The sequence below is a fragment of the Lontra canadensis genome, unplaced genomic scaffold, assembly GCF_010015895.1.
Source record: "Lontra canadensis isolate GAN:19392208 unplaced genomic scaffold, GSC_riverotter_1.0 scaffold92, whole genome shotgun sequence".
NCBI classification, from domain to species: Eukaryota; Metazoa; Chordata; class Mammalia; order Carnivora; family Mustelidae; genus Lontra; species Lontra canadensis.
The window spans coordinates 3,083,465-3,105,119 of NW_022631086.1; the positions used below are offsets into that span (position 1 = coordinate 3,083,465).

The window sequence follows — 21,655 nt, forward strand, 5'->3', positions numbered from 1 at the left end:
GAGACTGTCTTTCCCCTTTTATAACCTTGGGCCTTTTGCCATAAATTAGTTGACTGTATATGAATGGGTTTATTTCTGGGGTCTTTGTTCTGTTTCATTTACCTATATATGTGTTTTTATGCCAATGCTATATTGTTTTGATTACTTTAGATTTTTTTTAAAGATTTTATTTATTTATTTGTCAGATAGAGAACAGAATCAGGGGAAGTGACATACAGAGGGAGGTGTAGGCTCCCTGCCGATCAAGGAGTTCCATGTGGGACACCATCCCAGGACCCTGGGATCATGACCTGAGCCAAAGGCAGACACTTAACTGACTGAGCCACACAGACATCCCTGATTACTTTAACTTTGTAGTACTGTTTGAAAGCAGGGAGTGGGGTGTCTCCCACTGGAATTTTTAAAAATAGTGTTTTAGAAACTTATTGCCCAATATACCCCAATCTTGTTCATATGCAAACCCACACAGACTTCTCCTTCAGCTAAGTTCCAAGAAAACAACTTTGTTGATTAATATGAATGCATTTATTCTATTCCTACTGAAAAATATGTAACATAGCACACAGACTAGTTTTGATTAATTTCCAAGAAACTCGAAATAAAGAGAAGTTTCTAACTGTGTTAATTATTTCATCATACCTGCCTGGAAATTTCCAATCCTTCTGATTCTTTCTCATGACTACTGTTAAATATATAGTCTGTCTTATCTTTTTTTGAGTGTGTGAGATATCTCAAATCCATTTCAAAGTGCATGAGGAAACTGTATGGATATAAAGTGGCAACCATCATTTTGGAACAGTTTGCTAGCACTTATTCATAATCTTTCCCAAATAAAAATTCACCCCAGTGAGTATATCATGAGTTAAACAAATCTGATTATATTATACGAAGCACACTTCCTAAAAAATGTGACAGGACTAATTTTTCCAATGGCAATTTTTTACTTTTCATATTCAATATCAAAATGTGTTATCTCTTCAATTTTATTATAAAAAATTATTGAAGAAAGGGGCCTTATACTATTTACTAGCATGAAGTATGTAGAAAATGAGGGTGTTCTTTCTATCGATCTCAAGATTTATCATCTCATTAGTTGCTTTCCTCCAACCAGAGAGTATAGTTGGGATATGGAGGATGGGAGTTTCCTGGGCACTATAATCAGAGCTAGAGAAATGAAATATCTTTAGATACTCCTGTTGATCAACCAGCACATTATTATTAAGGACTTCACATACTCCATGATGAAAAATTTTTTAGCATGTTGTGAGACTGAGAATAATAAAATAAAAAGTAAATGGGTAAAAGAAGTCTAGAAATATGAATTCCATTAAATATTCCCAACTAATGCAGTTAGACTGTAGAACAGTTACTTTTTTATGCTTTTTCATTGCAAAGAGAATAAAAAAAAAAGTAAGTGAAAATTGAAGGAAATTGTTCTTTAGACAGAAAGGACTAGTATGCTAGATACAATCCTAGTGATATTTTCAAATTGGTAGCCCATGTAATGGAGTAGATGTAATACTTATTCCTGCACAAAAGAGCAGTGATAATTTTCAGAGGCTAATATTTTTAAATTAGTTCACTGATTCCACATATAGAATAAGAGTGATTTTCTCCATTATGAAAGTTACTAATTCACAGTATTTTTTGTGTCAGTGGCCACTCTAAATCTTCAGCTTCTTTCCCTGTGAAACAACAAAAAGTAAAATGTCTTGAAGTTTTGGACAGAGAATATCCAGTAGAGCTCAGACTTTACAAGATGGTGTATGAAAATGCAGAGAGAGAGAGTAAAATTCTGAATAAAAGCTTGTGTTAGAGCCAAAGGAAGGCTCTGTAGCAGGAGGGCTGGTAGTGCCCTCTGCTGTGGGGCTGGAGGGGTCTTCCTCATCGAAGGGGTTCAGGGAGGCCAGCTCATTTTGCTGTGACATGATGCTCTGGGGGAAGGATTCCTGCCCGATGGCTGGAGGCCCAGACCACACTCTGGCTGGCTCGAGAGTTGAGATGGGCGAAGGGGTCTCCAAGGCTGCACTGCTCTGAACCGAGGAAGAGTCTAGATCCAAAGCATAAGCAAGGTGGGTAGGAGGCTCCCTGCTAGGCTCCAGCTGAAAAGGCCTGATTTCTCGGAAGTCCAGGGACCGAGTCCGTGTATGTAGGGACGCAGCCCGGAACTGCTCCCTCTCTCGTTCCCACTCCCGTTCACAAAGCCTCTGCAGCTGTTCCCGCTGCAGGTCCTCCTCCTCAGCCTGCCTCCGGGATAGCTCAATGGCCTTCTCTGTCTGCTGCTGGTCATACTCAGCCTGCAGCTGCCGCAGGTTCTCCTGCAGTGTGCGCACTTCGTCCGTCCGCCCGGCAGCCTTGGCCTGTCTAATAAAGGATGTGATGCTGTGGATCTGCTGGAGAAGGGGGTCTGAGTCTTCCCTCTGCCCCTGACTTCCTGACAGTGGGAGCCAGCCCTCAGCCTTTCTCAGGGGGGCAGGTCCCCCTCGAAGGGACACCACCTCCCCATTGGCCGCAGGAGACGCCAGGTCACTCCGCCTTTCCTCAGACCGTCGCTGGGACTCCACGTCAACCTGTCTCTCCAGGATCTTCTTCCTCTCCATTTCCTGTTTCCTTTTCTTTTTCAGTTCCTCAAACTGTTCTCTGGTTGGCAGTGACATCAAACCCAGCAGCTTTTCCTGCACAAAAAGTGTAGCTGAGTATCTGATCATCCTCTGCAGCAGCAAAGTGTTCGGATGTGGTGGAGGGTCCTGGTTCAAGCCTAAGGTTAAGATCTTCTTACTTAAAGCATCTATGAGTTCGTACACTTTCTGCACTTCCACTCGAAGGTCACCGGCATGTTCCAGGTTGTAGGTTGTCTCCCCAGCATTTAATGATGCTGCCATCCTGATGTATTCAGGAGCTTTTGGGTCAACTTTCTCCACGCAAAGTCGTAATTTCTCATAGAGCTTTACAATGTCGGGGGTGTGCTCCTTCTCATCAATCTGCTGCTCTCTCTTGAGCAGCGTGTCCTTGCAGTGTGTACAGCAGCGGGTCCGGTCGTCATCCTTTTCATCCTGGACGGAGCTTACACTGCTCACGCTGCTGATACTGCCCCGGCGGGAGCCATGGACACTGTTGGGTGACTGGCTGGGGCTGGTGTGGGTGCTCAGGGAATCTTTGCTGGCACTGGTGAGCTTGTTTGCAAAAGGGAGGCTGATGAGCTCCATACGCTTCTTGCACATAATAGGCCCACAGAGGGGGCAGTGGTGGCGGCGGTTACGGATGCTGAACTTATTCCCACAGTCTGGGCAGAAAGGGACATCCTGGTCGTTGGCCCAAGGCACCACGGACTTTTCTATCTATCTACAGACTTAAGGATCGGAGTTCATTATTATCCAAATAAAGTATAGTCTCTTGATGGATGTTTAGTATGAGGAGAGGAAAAAGAAAGAGAGAATATGGTGGTTGAGGCTCACTCTCCCTCATTCTATTTATTTCCATTTCACTTCAACCTCATTTTGTGCCCCTTCATGTGTACATTTTCGGAGAGGACCAATATGTGTTTAGAATACTGCTGTAAAGTAGTTTAAAAAAATAGAGATTCCTTGTGGGTTTTATGTGGGGAGGGTACCAAAGAGTACCTTGATTAGTGACCAAGCTACTGAATGTACTTAGTTTCTATTAAATGCATACCCATCAGGATCATCTCCCTCAGTCAGACTTGAATCTATTGCTTTTATAAAGAGAAGGATTTTTTAAATTAATACAGATCACAAAGGGGAAAAAAGCAAATTGATAAGTTATGGGTATTGTTGAAGTTTAAATAAAAGGAAAAATACATTTTGATTTGTTATTGGCCATTTATGAATAAGGCATAATGGATCTTGTATAGTTAATCTTTATTCTCATGTTATGAAGTTTAAAATGAGCCACTTCCACCCAAAATTACTAAGTGTATTCCATTTAAGAGTAAGTAGCCATACTTTGGAGAGGGCAGTCAAGTCTAGTTTAAAAAATTAACTTTTGGATAAGCATTTATTCGGTACTTCCACATATTCTTCCTGCATTTCCACGCACAATCACAGAATGTTCTACCTTCCACCTGGTTCCAGCTACCCCCACTGCATTATGGTACATTCTAGTCCCTGAACTGCACATCACACTGCACCATGAAAGCCTGTCCTCTGTCCCTTCCATGGTCTAAATTACTTCTACTTTTGATACCATCTCACCGTCTTACCACAAACCTCCCAACCCTTATAAAGCATCTATTATCTAAAACCCTCATTGGATTCCAATAATGGTTATGAAATCCTTCTACTATTATTGGAAGAACCTTTAAAATTGTGCTGTCTCAAACCACCTTTTATGACAATTTGATGGATTTCTTGCTATCTATTTTAATGAAATTAAGATAAACTTTAGTGTACATCGTGGATTTCTTACCCTTTAAAATTCAAAGTACTCGGCATCTTTACCTTCTCTCCTTTGTCTCAGTTTTGCATCAAATGATGAAATGTATCAGGCTTAGCTTGTTTTTTCTAAAAGCAGACCCTGAGATAAAACATTTGTGCATAACATTTGTTAAATTTCTCCCAGGAGAAAAAAATAAGGGTCTGAAGGAAGAGAACTGAAAAAGGAAAGAGGCTAAACAGAGGAATAATGTCAGATGCACTTGTAGCCTCAGATTGGTCTTCAGGGGAGCTTGGAAGAATAAATTCTACCTTGAAATGTATTCCTTCTGGAGCAAAGGAGTTGGGTTTTTTCTCAGAAGTCCATTTCCAGTTCTAGTTATCAAAAGTTATCCTCCAAAGGTCACAGATGGGAACCATTAGCAGCAAAGGATGAAGGACCTGAGGAACAGTGAAAGAAGCTGATGTTCCTAGATCTGGCTGGGACAACAATTTTGCTATATAGATCTTATCCTCCACAGCATTAACAGACTACTCAGCTATGTCTTATTTGCATTTTTATCTCCACCTCTTAACAGGCTCTTTTTACTATGTATAAAAAATATGTTCACACATTCTAAAAAGAATTATTCTCTATAGACACTCATGATTCTATTCCTGTCTTCTTCATGGCATAATTTCACAGACATACTTTGCCTCCACTTCCTTATTAATTCCTTAAGTGCAAATAATTTGGTATTCAGGTTCCTGATAAATTAAAACAATAAGAAATCAAATTGTAAATAGCTAATAAAAACTGAGACTTCAATCTATTCTTTTAAATTATTTAATGTGTGCTGCAGGAATAATGATTGATCCTGCCTGTGTCTAAGGATGGTCCTGATTTAGGATAGAAGAGAAAACAGACATTTCCCTACATAACAACTGTATATTAAATTCTGACAAGTCTTAGAAATGTCCCAGTAGAATGTGGTTCTCCCAAAACACACTTATGACCACTATTAGTGGCTTAGGAAAATGCTTAGGAAACTTGGAGTACATTTTTGAATAGTCAGTATTTTTAAAGTAAAAAAAGGAGAACCAAGTGATTTAATGATAGGGAAAATTATAATGAAAACACGTTATTGCTTTAACATTTTGCCTTGTGTCTAAAAAAAGAGGATCCTTTGACACTTACAACAATTTCCAGTACTGTAGCCCAGTGCTATGGTTACAGAGCAGATTATTTATCTGATAGGACTGCCTGCATTACTAAATGTCATTTAGTGAGACCAGTCATACAGCATTCATTAAGTCACATTTAAATTGTAAGATCACTTAATGTCCTTTTGTTTACTTTATTTTCCAGAAAGTTAAAAGGTCAAAAAAGGACAAAATTTTCATAATTTTGCCTTATTTCCCCTGTAATATAATATATTGGCTATACTTCAAAATCTGGGGGTTTGATTAAGGAACAATTTTTCAACTTCTTAAGACTGAAGGATGTTATTAAGCCTCCCCTTTTGATTTCTCTGGAAGGATATTTAACAATCCAAAACAAATATTTCTATAAGGGGATTACAAACATAAATTCCTTAATAGTAGAATTGCGTTCTCTATAATTAATCTTGTTTTCACAAGGTCATTGATAATAGGAATAATATTAATTATAATTTGCTATCAGAAAAATAGGGTCAATCAATATGTCTGAAGATATGAAGTCCAAAACTTGTTCTTTTGTCAAACTAAATGTCTTGTGGGAAAACTTTCTAGGTCAAAATTTCTTCAATTATAAAAATATGGTCCTGGATCAAGTTTTTTAAGTTTCTCTAATTCTGGCCTGATGTGACTACAAGCAAAAGGCTGTCCTTTCTTTTACACTTATCAGAATAACTAAAATTTATCAATGAAACTTTTGCATAACTACCTTTTTTATAAAAAATCAGGGTAGAGTTGGTTTTCTTTGTGTAATATTCATTTAGTACAAACATATATGGCCATGCCAGCTGTACAAATATGGTCAGGTTAATAGCTACTTTCCACAACCTAAATGTGCCATTCTTCACTGGTCTCAATATGGCAATGACCTTGCACCTCCCTATAATTCCACTAGGACTTCCCATCTTAGAGTGACCTCTTAACAAAGTAAGATACCTCCTGGACCATACATCACTCTGATTGGTTGGTACCATGCTTTTGGATGATTAACTATGTTGAGCATCATATAAGGGTGTAAATGTACAATATTCATGTTGGCATTCTAAGAAAACTATCAATTTTTAACTAAATCATTAAAAAATATGGAGTTTAAACTAATCTATTGAAAAAAATTCTTAGCTTTTGTGAGTGGAATTAATGTATTTCAGGAAAATTAGAGTGTTTGTGATATTTATATTAGAAAACAATTTTATTTATTTTTAAGATTTTGTTTATTTATCTGAGGAAGAGAGAGAGTGAGAGAAAGAGCACAAGAGAGGGAAGGGTCAGAGAGAGAGTCAGACTCCCCACTGAGCAGGGATTCCCAAAAGGGGGCTCTATCCCAGGACCCTGGATTCATGACCTGAGTCAGAAGCAGACGTTTAACTGACTGAGCCACCCGGGTCATTAAATATGATTTGCATTAAATAGTATGTACATTTAAATTAGATATAATAACAAATTTTAATTACTTTTTAACCATGTTTATGATTTTTGGTATTCTTTTATTATTATTAATAATCATATTTATGTATTGCTTATCATGTTTCAGGCATATATTCAATGGTTTTGTACATTCTTATATTTAATCCTTACTTTAAAAAAAATACTATTATAGAGGTGTCTCGGTGGCCCAATCATTTAAGTGTCTGCCTTTGGCTCAGGTTATCATCTCCGGTCCTGGAACTGAGCCCTCCGTGGAGCTCCCTGCTCAGTGGGAAGCCTGCTTCTTCCTCTCCCTCTGTACCTCCCTTTGCTTGTGCTCTCTCTCTCTCTCTGTCAAATAAATAAAATCTTTAAAAAATACTATTTCATTGCTTTTTTAAAATTTTTTTCTTAAGATTTTATTTATTTATTTGACACAGAGAGAGAGATCACAAGTAGGCAGAGAGGCAGGCAGAAAGAGAGGGGGAAAGCAGGCTCCCTGCTGAACAGAGAGCTTGATGAAGGGCTCAATCCCAGGACCCTGAGATCATGACCTGAGCCAAAGGCTCCACCAAGGCACCCCATCATTGTTCTTTTACATGCAATTAAGACCAAGGTTTAGAGAAATTTAACATCTTAATCAAGGTAAAAGGCTTGGATCTGTTGGAGTTTATATTCAAAGCCAGGGAATTGTATTCAAGAATGCATTGCTACTAAGATACTTTGTTATTGAATTTCTTCTCACAGTATGCACTTCTGTTGTAGACATTTGAATACAGCCATACAGTTTAACTCAGAAAATCTAGAATTTTTTTTTTTTCAGATCATTTCATCCATTTACAAAACTTGTGGACATAGTTACTTGTAGTATCCCCGTATTTTTATAATATCCATGCAATCAATAGTGATGCCTCCTCTTTAATTTCTGGTAGTGGTAATTTCTGTCTTCTCTCTTTTTGCTTGGTTAACCTGGTTAGAGGTTAATTAATTTCATTGGACTTTTCAAAGAGCCAGATTTTTTTTTTAATCATTTTACCTACTGTTTTCTTGCCTTTTAAAATAATTTCTGTTCTAGTTTTCATTATTTTCTTTTTTTTTTTTCTTTTTCACTTGCTGGTTTAAGGGCATAAGTTACACTTTTTTCTTCCAGTTTTCTAGGGCAGAAACAGGTTACTGATTTTGGATCTCTCTTTTTTTCTAATATATACACATTTGATGCTATAAATTTTTCTCTAAACTTTGTTTTAGCAGCATCTTACAAATTTTCATAAATTTTATTTTTATTTTCTTTTGGTTCAAAATATTTCTTGAAATTCCTACTAAAACTTTCTCTTTGACATATGTGCTATTTAGAAATATGTTGTCTAATCCCCAAATATTTGGGGATTTCTCCATCTGACTTTCTGTTATTGATTTCTAGTTTAATTGCATTGTGTTTTGAGAACACAATTTATTATTGTATCTATTCTTCAAAATGTGTCACAGTATGTTTTATGGCCCACAATGTGGTGTATCTTGGTCAATAAGTCTTGTGAGCTTGAGATGTGGTAAGGAGGGCATGTATTGCATGGAGCATTGGGTGTGGTACATAAACAATGAATCTTGGAACACTGAAACAATAAAATTATACTAAAAAAAGAGATGTGTATTATGTCATTTTAAAAATGGAGTACTACATAAATATCAATTAAATCAGTTTGGTGGTAGTTTTCAGGTCATCTCTATCCCTACTAGTTTCTGGATGCTTACTTTATCAGTTACTAAGAGAAGGACATTGAATCTTCAACTATAATAGTGGATTGGACTATTTTGCTCTCTAGTTCTATCAAATTTTGCTTACAGTATTTTGTTTGAGTCTTTTTAGGAGCAAATACATTTAAGATTTTTATATCTTCTTGAAGAATTGGTCCCTTTGTCATTATGGAATGACCTTCTATCCATGATAGTCTCTTGTTCGGAAATCTGTCCAACTTCCTTTTGATTAGTATTAGCATTGTCTATTTTTCCATCTCTTTATTTCAACCCATCTAAACCTTTGTATTTGAAGTTGGTTTCTTATAGATAGCACATAGTTGCATCTAGTTTATTTATCCACTCTGACAATCTATGTCTTTGAACTAGTGTCTTTAGGGCATTCACACCGACAGTGACTACTTTTTTAAAGATTTTATTTACTTGTTTGAGAGAGCATGCAAGGAGAGGGCAGAGAGGGAGGGAGAGAAAGGGAAAGAATCCCAACCAGTGAGCACAGAGCCCAACTTGACATGGGGCTCAGTTTCACAACACTGAAATCATGACCTGAGCAGAAACCAAGAGTCACATGCTTAATTAACTGAGCCACTTAAGGCCCCTGTAGTGACAATTAATATAGTTAGATTAATATTTACCATCTTTGTAATTGTTTTCCATTTCTTGTACTCTTCTTTATTTCTTTTTTCCTCTTTTTTCTCTTCTCTAGTTTTAATGGTTATTATATATTATTCATATTTATCTCCTTCTTAGCACATCATTTATAATTATTTTTTAATTTTTTAATTTACTAATTTTTAAAGATTTTATCTATATATTTCAGACAGAGAGAGAGAGAGAAAGTATGAGTAGTGTGGAGGGGTAGAGGGAGAGGGAGAAGCAGTCAAAAGAAGCACTCCTGCTGCACAAGAAACTAACATGGTGCTCGATCTCAGGACCCTGAGATTATGACGTGAACTGAAGGTAGATGCTTAACCGACTGAGACACCGAGGCAATCTGATAAAAAAAATTTTTAATCTCTTAGTGGTTACTCTAGTGTTTAAAATTTGCATTTAAACAATTAAGTCCACCTTCAAATCACAATATATCAGTTCTTTGGCTGCATTTAAGATTTTCACCAATTTACTTGTGATACACTTTAATGTGGTTTTCTTTTTCTCTTTTTTCTTTTTTTCCCCCCGTTGGGGATAATTAAACTAAATTGGATCTGTACATTTATTGTTTTCATCAAATATGGGGAAATTTTCAGTTATCCTTTTCAAAATGTTTTCCTGCTTCCTCTCCTCTCACTCTCTCTCCCTTTTCCAAATACATATATGTTAGAACACTATATAGTTCCATAAGTCACTGATACTCTGTTCAGTATTTTTCTTTAGTCTTTTTTTTTTTTAAGATTTATTTATTTATTTATTTGACAGACATCACAAGTAGGCAGAGAGGCAGGCAGAGAGAGAGAGGAGGAAGCAGGCTCCCTGCCAAGCAGAGAACCCGATGCGGGGCTTGATCCCAGGATGCCAGAATCACGACCTGAGCCAAGGCAGAGGCCCCAACCTACTGAACCACCTAGGCACCCCTTCTTTGGTCTTTTTTTTTAATTTATTTTGAATAGTTTCTAACACCATATTATCAAATTCACTCACCTTTTTTTCTGCAATATCCAATTTGTTAATCATATCAAGAGTATTTTTAAAATTTTGGATGTGGTTTTCATATCTAGAAATTTTAGTTTTTTTATTTTTATTCTTTTTTTTTTTACTGTGTTATGTTAGCCACCATACAATACATCATTAGTTTTTGATGTTGTTTTCCAAGATTCATTGTTTATGTATAACACCCAGTGTTCCGTGCAGCATGTGCCCTCCTTAATACCCACCACCAGACTCACCCAACCCTCCACTCTCTTCCCCTCTAAAACTCAGCCTCTTTCTCAGAGACCATGATCTCTTATGGTTCATCTCCCCCTTCTGATTTCCTCCAGTGCACTTTTCCCTTCCTTCTCCTAATGTCCTCCATGTTATTCCTTATGTTCCACATGTAAGTGAAACCATATGATAATTGAATTTCTCTGCCTGACTTATTTCACTCAGCATAATCCCCTCCATTCCCGTCCATGTTGATACAAAAGTTGGGTATTCATCCTTTCTGATGGAGACATAATACTCCATTGTGTATATGGACCACATCTTCTTTATCCATTCATCTGTTGAAGGGCAGGCATCTCGTATCTTTCCACAGTTTGGCTATTATGCACATTGCCACTATAAACATTGGGGTGCATATGGCCGTTCTTTTCCCTATATCTGTGTATTTGGGGTAAATACCCAGTAGTGCAATTGCTGAGTCATAAGGTAGTTCTATTTTTAATTTTTTGAGGAATCTTCACACTGTTTTCCAAAGTGGCTGCACCAACTTGCATTCCCAACAACAGTGTAAGAGGGTTCCCATTTCTCCACATCCTCCCCAACACTTGTTGTTTACTGACTTGTTAATTTTGGCCATCCTAACTGGTGTAAGGTGGTATCTCAGTGTGGTTTTGATTTGAATTTCCTTGATGGCTAATGATGATGAACATTTTTTCATGTTTCTGTTAGCCATTTGTATGTCTTCTGGAGAAGTGCCTGTTCATGTCACCTGCCCATTTTTTGACCTGATCATGTTTTTTGGAGTTTGAGAAGTTCTTTATAGATCTTGGATATCAGCTCTTAGTCTATCGTGTCATTTGTGAATATCTTCTCTCATTCCGTGGGTTGCCTCTTTGTTTTGTTGACTATTTCCTTTGTTGTGCAGAAGCTTTTTATCCTGATTAAGTCCCAAAAGTTCAGACAATAAAAAGAAATAAAAGGTATTCAAATTGGCAAAGAAGTCATACTCTCTGTATTCGCAGATGACATGATACTTTATGTGGAAAACCCAAAAGGCTCCACCCCCAAACTACTAGAATTCATATAGCAATTCAGTAATGTGGCAGGATACAAAATCAATGCACAGAAATCAGTTGCTTTCTTATACACTAACAATGAAACTTTCTTATACACTAACAATGAAACTAGAGAATCAATTCCATTTACAGTAGCACCAAAACCCATTAAGATACCTTGGAATAAACCTAACCAAAGAGGTAAAGGATCTATACTTGAGGAACTACAGAACATTCATGAAAGAAATTGAAGAAGACACAAAAAGATGGAAAAACATTCCATGCTCCTGGATTGGAAGAATAAACAATGTTAAAAATGTCTATGCTGCCCAAAGCAACCTATACTTTCAATGCCATCCCAATCAAAATACCATTAACATTTTTCAAAGTGCTAGAACAGACAACCCTAATATTTGTATGAAACCAGAGAAGACCCCAAATCATCAAGGATATACTGAAAAAGAAAAACAAACCTGGGGGCATCATTTTGCCTGATTTCAAGCTTTATTACAAACCTGTGATCATCAAGACATCATGGTACTGGCACAAAAACAGACACATAGACCAGTGGAACAGAGTAGACAGCCCAGATACGGACTGTCAACTCTGTGGTCAAATAATCTTCAACAGAGCAGGAAAAAATATCCAGTGGATAAAAGACAGTTTCTTCAATAAATGGTGCTTGGAAAATTGGACAGCTATGTATAGAAGAATGAAACTCGACCATCTGTTACACCATACACAAAGATAAACTCAAAATGGATAAAAGACCTCATTGTGAGACAGGAGTCCATATCTAGAAAGTTAACTTGGATCTTTTTTATTTTCCATTTCTCATCATCATGATCATTCTTTTTTCTACCTTCTCAAATAATTGGACCATATTTATAATAACTATTTTTAAAAACTTACTGAATGCTTTATTTTCAATAAAAAATGCATTTTAAAACTAAAAATGCATTCAAACTTACATACAGTGAAATGAAAAATTCTTAGGGCCAAAACTGGATAAATGTATGCATCACCTCATCAAGATATAGAACATTTCTACCTATCCAGAAAATTTTCTATGTCCCCCTCCAGTATATCTTCATCATCATATCAAACCACACTTTGATTTAAAAACAAAAATTAGTTTTGCCTGTTCTTAAACTTTATATAAATGCTCTCCTATTGTATGTGAAATTTTTTTTCAACATAATGCTTTTTTCAGGTTTATTCACGTTTATTCAGGTTTATTCATGTTACTGTCTGCATGCACAGTTCATACATTTTCATTGCTGAGCATTATTTCATTATATGAGTATATTATAACATGATTTATACATTCTAATTTTGACAGATATTTGTAACATTTAGCTATTATGAATGAAGATGTCATAAACACACATGTATTAGATTTTTGTCGAGAAATATTTCTGTTTTTCTTGGATAAATTGCTACAAGTAGAGTAGCTGGGCCATAGGTTAGGTTTATGACTAACTTTATAAGACACTCTCAAACTCTCTTTTACATTTACACTAGAAAATGCATGATGGTTTCAGTCGTTCCACGTGTTCATCAATATTTGGTATTTTCAATTTCTTGTGGGTACTAAATGAACTTTTAATTGGCATATTTGCCTTTTTCCTAATCACTAATGATGTTCAGTGCTTTCTGGGGACCTACTTTTATTGGGTTGTTTTTATTAGATTTGTAGAGTTCTTCAAATATTTTAGATGTAAAATCTATATCAGATACATGTTTTGTGGCCACCAGTGTAAGACTTGATTAATTTCCTTAATAATGTCTACTGATAAAAGAATTTTTAGTTTTGATGAATTCCAGCTAGCTAATTATTTGGGACATTAGAACTTTTTTGTCCTCTATGAGAAATCATGACTTATCCCAATTCTGTAATTGAAATTTGAATTGAAATAATTTTTCACATGGAGTTTTAAGAAAGAATGTAAAAAGATCCCTTGTGCACTTAACTCAATTTTCCCTGTGCTAAGAGTTTGCAAAACTGTAGCATTACATCATGCTCAGACTTTTGGCATTCATGCAATCCACTGATCTTTTTCAGATTTTGAATTGTACGTATTTATGTGTGTGTGTGTGTCTGTGTGTGTGTGTGTGTGTGTGCATGTCCATGCATTAAGTTCTACATTATTTTGTCACCTCTATACTTCCTGTGTTCACCACCATAGCGAAGATACTGAACAACTCCAACAATATGAGAATCCCTTAGGTTGTTTTTTAGTAACCACACCTGCCTCCTATTTGCCCACAACAAATTACTGGTTTCTAATCCCTGGAAACCAGTAATCTGTTCTTTCCTAAAGCTTTGACATTTCAAAATTCATATAAATTTATATAACATTTTTCAAATGTGATATATATGGAATTCTACTATACAATTTTTCATGATTAGCCTTTCACATCAGTAGTTTATTCCTTTATATTTCTGAACAGCATTTCCTGGAATGTAAACACCAAGGTGTTAAACCATTCACTTGAAGAACATCTGTATTGATTCCACTTTCTGGCTACTAAAAGTTAATTTACTATAAACATTTGGGGACAGATTTTTGAGTGAACATAATTCTTTTATTTTTCAGACATAAATGCCCAAGAACACAATTATTAGGTGGTATGGTAATTGTGTGCTTAATTTGATAAATGGTCAAACTGTTTTCCAAAGTGGTTCCATCATCTTACATTTCCACAGAAATCACCAATAACCCAGTTTCTCCACATCTTCACCATCATTTGTTATTGTCATTATTTTTTATTTTGACCCTATATGCAAATGATCTCTCTTATTTTTGAGTCTGCTTCTGCTGTTGTATGAGTTTCTTCTTATAGATGTTATTTTCCTTTTTTGCAAGTCTGCTGATTTTTTATTGCACTCATTCATTATGATTTTTACATTACTGAATGTTAAATTTTGTTGTGTCCCTTTGAATTTGTCCTGGCATGCAGCTAAGTTACTTGGAATCTGATCCTTCTGAGATGTGCTTTCAAGCTTCCTCACATCAGATTTAGAACAGCAGTTAGTCTAAGGCTAATTGAGACGCACTACCCTTTGATGTCTTTCCCCAAATTCCTTATATTAACAAGGTCTTTCTATTCAGGGTGATAGGAACATAATTATTTCTCGTCTTGAGTGAACTCTAGGAAGTGCTTCACCTTAAATGAGCCCCAGGAAGTATTCAGTTTGAGCTCAATCCAACAATTTTTGATATATAATATTTACATTATTATTTAACACATACTTTACTAGTTTTTGTAACTTCTTTGATACATAGTATATTTAGAAATATATTGCTTAATTTCCAAACATTTAAAGATTTTATAATTATCTTGTTTGCTTAATTTGTGATTAAAATGTATGCTATGCGGGGAGGAGTCAAGATGGCGGAGAAGTAACAGGCTGAGATGACATCAGGTAGCAGGAGATCAGCTAGATAGCTTATCTAAACATTGAAAACACCTACAAATCCAACGGGAGATCGAAGAGAAGAAGAAAAGTAATTCTAGAAACAGAAAATCAACCACTTTCAGAAAGGTAGGACTGGCAAAGAAGTGAATCCAAAGCGATGGGTCCCGGCAAGCGGCAGAGCAACGGAACACAAAATCAGGACTTTTAAAAGTCTGTTCCACTGAGGGACATCGCTCCAGAGGCTAAACCGGGGTGAAGCCCATGCGGGGTCAGCGTGGCCCCAGGTCCTGCAGTGTCACAGAAGGATCGGGGGTGTCTGAGTGTCACAGAGCTTGCAGGTATTAGAATGGGGAAGCTGGCTACAAAGACAGAGCCAAGGAGTGAGCTCTCAGCTCGGAGTTACCTTGAACTGGTCGCAGGCTGGGTGAGCTTGGAGAGTGGCCGGAGGCCAGGGAGACGGGAGTGATTGGGCGCTATTCTCTGAGGGTGCACTGAGGAGTGGGGCCCTGAGCTTTCAGCTCATCCGGGCCGGAGACTGGGAGGCCGCCATTTTCATTCCCATCCTCCGGAACTCTACGGAAAGCATTCAGGGAACAAAAGCTCCCGAAAGCAAACCTGAGCAGATTACTCAGCCCGGCCCCTGGTAAGGATGGTGCAATTCTACCTGGGGTAAAGACACTTGAGAACCACTAAAACAATCCCCTCCCCCAGAAGATCAACAAGAAATCCAGCCAGGACCAAGTTCACCTACCAAGGAGTGCAGGTTCAATACCAAGAAGAGCAGCGGAATTCCAGAGGAGGAGAAAGCAAAGCACAGAACTCATGACTTTCTCCTCATGTTTCTTTAGTCTTGCAGTTAATTTAATTTTTTTTCAATTTTTTTTCTTCTTCTGCTAATTTTTTTTTAACTTTTACCCTTTCCTTTTTTTAACTTTTTTAACTAGGTTATCTAATATATATATATATATATATATATATATATATATATATATATTTCTTTTTTATATTTTTCTTTATTTGTTTTCTTTTTTTAATTGTTTCTTTTTTTTTAATCTGAACCTCTTTTTATCCCCTTTCTCCCCCCCATGATTTGGGGTCTCTTCTGATTTGGTTAAAGTGTATCTTCCTGGGGTCTTTGCCACACTTTTAGTATTTTACTTTCTCCTTCATATACTCTTATCTGGACAAAATGACAAGGCAGAAAAATTCACCACAAAAAAAAAAAAAAAGAACAAGAGGCAGTACCGAAGTCTAGGGACCTAATCAATACAGACATTGGTAATATGTCAGATCTAGAGTTCAGAATGACGATTCTCAAGGTTCTAGCCGGGCTCGATAAAAGAATGGAAGATATTAGAGAAACACTCTCAGGAGATATAAAAGCCCTTTCTGGAGAAATAAAAGAACTAAAATCTAACCAAGTTGAAACCAAAAAGCTGTTAATGAGGTGCAATCAAAAATGGAGGCTCTCACTGCTAGGATAAATGAGGCAGAAGAAAGAATTAGTGATATAGAAGACCAAATGACAGAGAATAAAGAAGCTGAGCAAAAGAGGGACAAACAGCTCCTGGACCATGAGGGGAGAATTCGAGAGATAAGTGACACCATAAGACAAAACAACATTAGAATAATTGGGATTCCAGAAGAAGAAGAAAGAGAGAGGGGAGCAGAAGGTATATTGGAGAGAATTATTGGAGAGAATTTCCCTAATATGGCAAAGGGAACAAGCATCAAAATCCAGGAGTTGCAGAGAAACCACCTCAAAATCAACAAGAATAGGTCCACACCCCGTCACCTAATAGTAAAATTTACAAGTCTTAGTGACAAAGAGAAAATCCTGAAAGCAGCCCAGGAAAAGAAGTCTGTAACATACAATGGTAAAAATATTAGATAGGCAGCAGACTTATCCACAGAGACCTGGCAGGCCAGAAAGAGCTGGCATGATATATTCAGAGCATTAAACGAGAAAAACATGCAGCCAAGAATACTATATCCAGCTAGGCTATCATTGAAAATAGAAGGAGAGATTAAAAGCTTCCAGGACAAACAAAAACTGAAAGAATTTGCAAACACCAAACCAGCTCTACAGGAAATATTGTAAGGGGTCCTCTAAGCAAAGAGAGACCCTAAAAGTAATAGATCAGAAAGGAACAGAGACAATATACAATAACAGTCACCTTATAAGCAATACAATGGCACTAAATTCATATCTCTCTCAATAGTTACCCTGAATGTTAATGGGCTAAATGCCCCCAATCAAAAGACACAGGGTATTAGAATGGATAAAAAAACAAAACCCATCAATATGTTGCCTACAAGAAACTCATTTTAGACCTGAAGACACCTCCAGATTTAAAGTGCGGAGGTGGAAAACAATTTACCATGCTAATGGACATCAGAAGAAAGCAGGGGTGGCAATCCTTGTATCAGATCAATTAGATTTTAAGCCAAAGACTATAATAAGAGATGAGGAATGACACTATATCATACTCAAAGGGTCTGTCCAACAAGAAGATCTAACAATTTTAAATGCCTATGCCCCTAACGTGGGAGCAGCCAACTATATAAACCAATTAATAATAAAATCAAAGAACACATCAACAATAATACAATAATAGTAAGGGACTTTAACACTCCCCTCACTGAAATAGACAGGTCATCCAAGCAAAAGAACAACAAGGAAATAAAGGTCTTAAATGACACACTGGACCAGAAGGACATCACAGATATATTCAGAACATTTCATCCCAAAGTAACAGAATACACATTTTTCTCTAGTGCACATGGAACATTCTCCAGAATAGATCACATCCTGGGTCCTAAATCAGGTCTCAACTGGTATCGAAAGATTGGGATCATTACCTGCATATTTTCAGACCACAATGCTCTGAAGCTAGAAGTCAATCACAAGAGGAAATTTGGAAAGAACCCAAATACATGGAGACTAAACAGCATCCTTCTAAAGAATGAATGGGTCAACCAGGAAATTAAGGAAGAATTGAAAAAATTCATGGAAACAAATGATAATGAAAACACAACGGTTCAAAATCTGTGGGACACAGCAAAGGCAGTCCTGAGAGGAAAATATATAGCAGTACAAGCCTTTCTCAAGAAACAAGAAAGGTCGCAAGTACACAACCTAACCCTACACCTAAAGGAGCTGGAGAAAGAACAAGAAAGAAACCCTAAACCCAGCAAACTCAACACCCAAAGAACAAATAATCCAATCAAGAAATGGGCAGAAGACATGAACAGACATTTCTGCAAAGAAGACATCCAGATGGCCAACAGACACATGAAAAAGTGCTCCACATCACTCGGCATCAGGGAAATACAAATCAAAACCACAATGAGATATCACCTCACACCAGTCAGAATGGCTAAAATTAACAAGTCAGGAAATGACAGATGCTGGTGAGGATGCGGAGAAAGGGGAACCCTCCTACACTGTTGTTGGGAATACAAGCTGGTGCAACCACTTTGGAAAACAGCATGGAGGTTCCTCAAAATGTTGAAAATAGAACTACCCTATGACCCAGCAATTGCACTACTGGTAGTTACCCTAAAGATACAAACGTAGTGATCCAAAGGGGCACGTGCATCCGAATGTTTATAGCAGCAATGTCTACAATAGCCAAACTATGGAAAGAACCTAGATGTCCATCAACAGATGAATGGATAAAGAAGAGGTGGTATATATACACAATGGAATACTATGCAGCCATCAAAAGAAATGAAATCTTGCCATTTGCGACAACATGGATGGAACTAGAGGGTAGCATGCTTAGTGAAATAAGTCAGTCTGAGAAAGACAACTATCATATGATCTCCTTGATATGAGGAAGTGGAGGTGCAACATGGGGGGGGTTAAAGGGGTAGGAGAAGAATAAATGAAACAAGATGGGATTGGGAGGGAGACAAACCATAAGTGACTCTTAATCTCACAAAACAAACTGAGGGTTGCTAGGGGGAAGGGGGGTTGGGAGAGGGGGGTGGGGTTATGGACTTTGGGGAGGGTATGTGCTATGGTGAGTGCTGTGAAGTGTGAAACCTGGCGATTCACAGACCTGTACCCCTGGGGATAAAAATTACATTATATGTTTATAAAAAATTAAAAATTAAAAATTAAAAAAAAGTATGCTATTTTATTTTAATCCTTTAATATTTTTAAAAACTTATATATGGGCCAAATATAACAAAACTTAGAAAATATTTTATGTCCACTTGAAAAAATTCTGTAGTTTTTGAATGTTGTTTTATAAATGTATAAATTCATTCTATTTAAAAAAAATTAATTCTGTTTTGCAATTTGCTTATTTTAATTTTACTTATACTTAGTGATTCTTTGATTTGTATAATTATGATACATTAAAATTTCACAAATCGTGAATTTATCTAATTCTCTGTTTAAATCTTTACATTGATAATTTCTGTATTTTGAGTCTGCATTAGAGGTGGCGAAACTTTTTTGGTACAGGGTAAGTTAATGAATATTTTATGTTTCATATGGAACATATGGTCTGTATTACAACTATTCAAAGCTGCCATCCAATATATACGTAACCATAGACAATACATAAGATGAATTGATGTAGCTATGTTCCATTAAAACTTTATTTACAAATACAGGAACAAGTCCATAGTTTTCCAGACTGCTGATATACATTATTAGAACATATAAATTCCTAGTGAGGTTTTTGGCCATAAAGTCAATTTTATCTTATATTAGGCAGCCACATCTTTCTATGGGATAGGAGTGCTATGGTATAGTTTTGCTTGGTATATATTTCATCACTTTACCTTTATTTTTCTCTTTTTTGTTAAAGTATGACTCTTATAAGCTATATATAATTTGCTTTGTATTTCTTTTTTTTTTTAGTTTTTTTGTTTTTTCTTTTGAGAGAGAGAGAAAGAAAGAGAGAGAGAGTGGTGGAGGGGAGGAAGAAAGAGAATCATAAGCAGTTTCCACGTCCAGCATGGAGCCCAATGCAGGGCTTGATCTTACAACCCTGAGATCATGACCTGAGCCAAAATCAAGAATCAGATGCTTAACCAACTGAGCCACCTAGGAGATCCAGCTCTGTGTTTTTTAATGTGTCTTTGAATTTTTTACTTTTACTTGAAACATTAGGCCCATTATACTTAATGACTCTTAATTTACCATATTAAAATGCATCTTGTACTTTTCCAATTTATACTATGTTTCTTTTTCTCTCTTATCTAGTTCTCTTTTAGAATAATTGAATGAAATGTTATTATTAATTCTTCTCCTTTGTCAGTTTGCCAGTTACACATTTTTTTACTACTCCTTAATGGTTTCCCTAAAGATTTAACATGAAATCTTGACTTATTTACTCCTAATATAAATTAGTATTTTTATTATTTCACAAACATATAAAGATTTTAAAACACTTTAAGCACCCTTGCTTACTCCCACATTTACATCATTTTTTGATGTGTGGTTTGATTTTAAATCATGAAAGGCTTTTTTATTATTCTGCACAGTCAACATTCATTTAAATTATTCTACATAGTCACTCTTTATTCTGCTCTGTATTCATTTCTGCATTTCTCTTTTTATGTCTAGGATCATTTTCCTGTCTTTCAACAACTCCTTTAAACATTTTCTTGAATTCAAGTCTGCTCATTGCAAATTTTCTCAAATTGTTTGTCTGAAAATATCTCAGTTTCACCTCCATCTTCTAAGGATATTTTTGCTAGTTTTATAACACTAAGTTAATAGCTATTTTCTTTCATCATCTTAAGTGTGTCACTCAATTTTCTTCCAGATTTTATTGGATTTTCATTCAGTTATAATTAATCATTACATTAACAGTTTCAGCTTATTAAGCATAGTAATCTTGCCATTTCACCCTCAAAACTCACAAATGAGCTTTAAAAACAAACAAACAAACAAACAAAAAGTACACTAAATCAGCCCCCATACTGGCAACAGGACTGTATCCAGGGCACATAGGGAGTTATCCTCTCTCCATTTCTGGTTTGATTCTTTCTGTATTTATTCAAATTTCTTTCTTAGTGTGGCATGAAAGAGAAGTATGCTCATAGATGGCCCAGATTTCAACATCTCCATAGTCACTAATGGATAAAACTGTTTTGTTTTTGCTAATAACCCAAAGGACTTAGATCAACTTTATTTGTGTTCAATGGTCATCCATGGTCCAATCATTATGACCAGGGTTATGGAGTAGTCATCTGGTTGAATATGCCTGGGTTACATGTTCATTATTTAATATCTATGATTGGTAGCAAGGTTCTGCAAAGGAATGGGTATAGTATTACCATAAAGAGGAGAGAAAGTGGCACAAGGTACAACATATAAGGATGCCATTTTTTTAAGATTCTTGTTTATTTATTTGACAGAGAGACAGCAACAGCAGGAACACAAACAGGGGGAGTGGGAGATGGAGAAGCAGGCGTCCGCTAAGCAGGGAGCCCAATGCGGGGCTCAATCCCAGCACTCTGGGATCATGACCTGGGCCAAAGGCAGAAACTTAACCGACTGAGCCACCCAGATGCCCCAAGGATGCCATTATTTAATTTTGTTTAAT

The 21,655-nt window shown here is 36.5% G+C and overlaps 1 protein-coding gene across 1 annotated transcript in view; it reads right to left on the minus strand.

Moving 5' to 3' along the window:
* Nucleotides 1-1,745: 1,745 nt before the first annotated feature.
* The window catches only part of LOC116854496 (rabenosyn-5-like), a 29,967-nt gene continuing 10,057 nt past the window's right edge, over nucleotides 1,746-21,655 (minus strand). Inside the window, exon 2 of the mRNA XM_032836406.1 lies at nucleotides 1,746-3,338. Within this exon, the coding sequence (XP_032692297.1) occupies nucleotides 1,746-3,338 (1,593 nt within the window). The remainder of the gene's footprint in view (nucleotides 3,339-21,655) is intronic.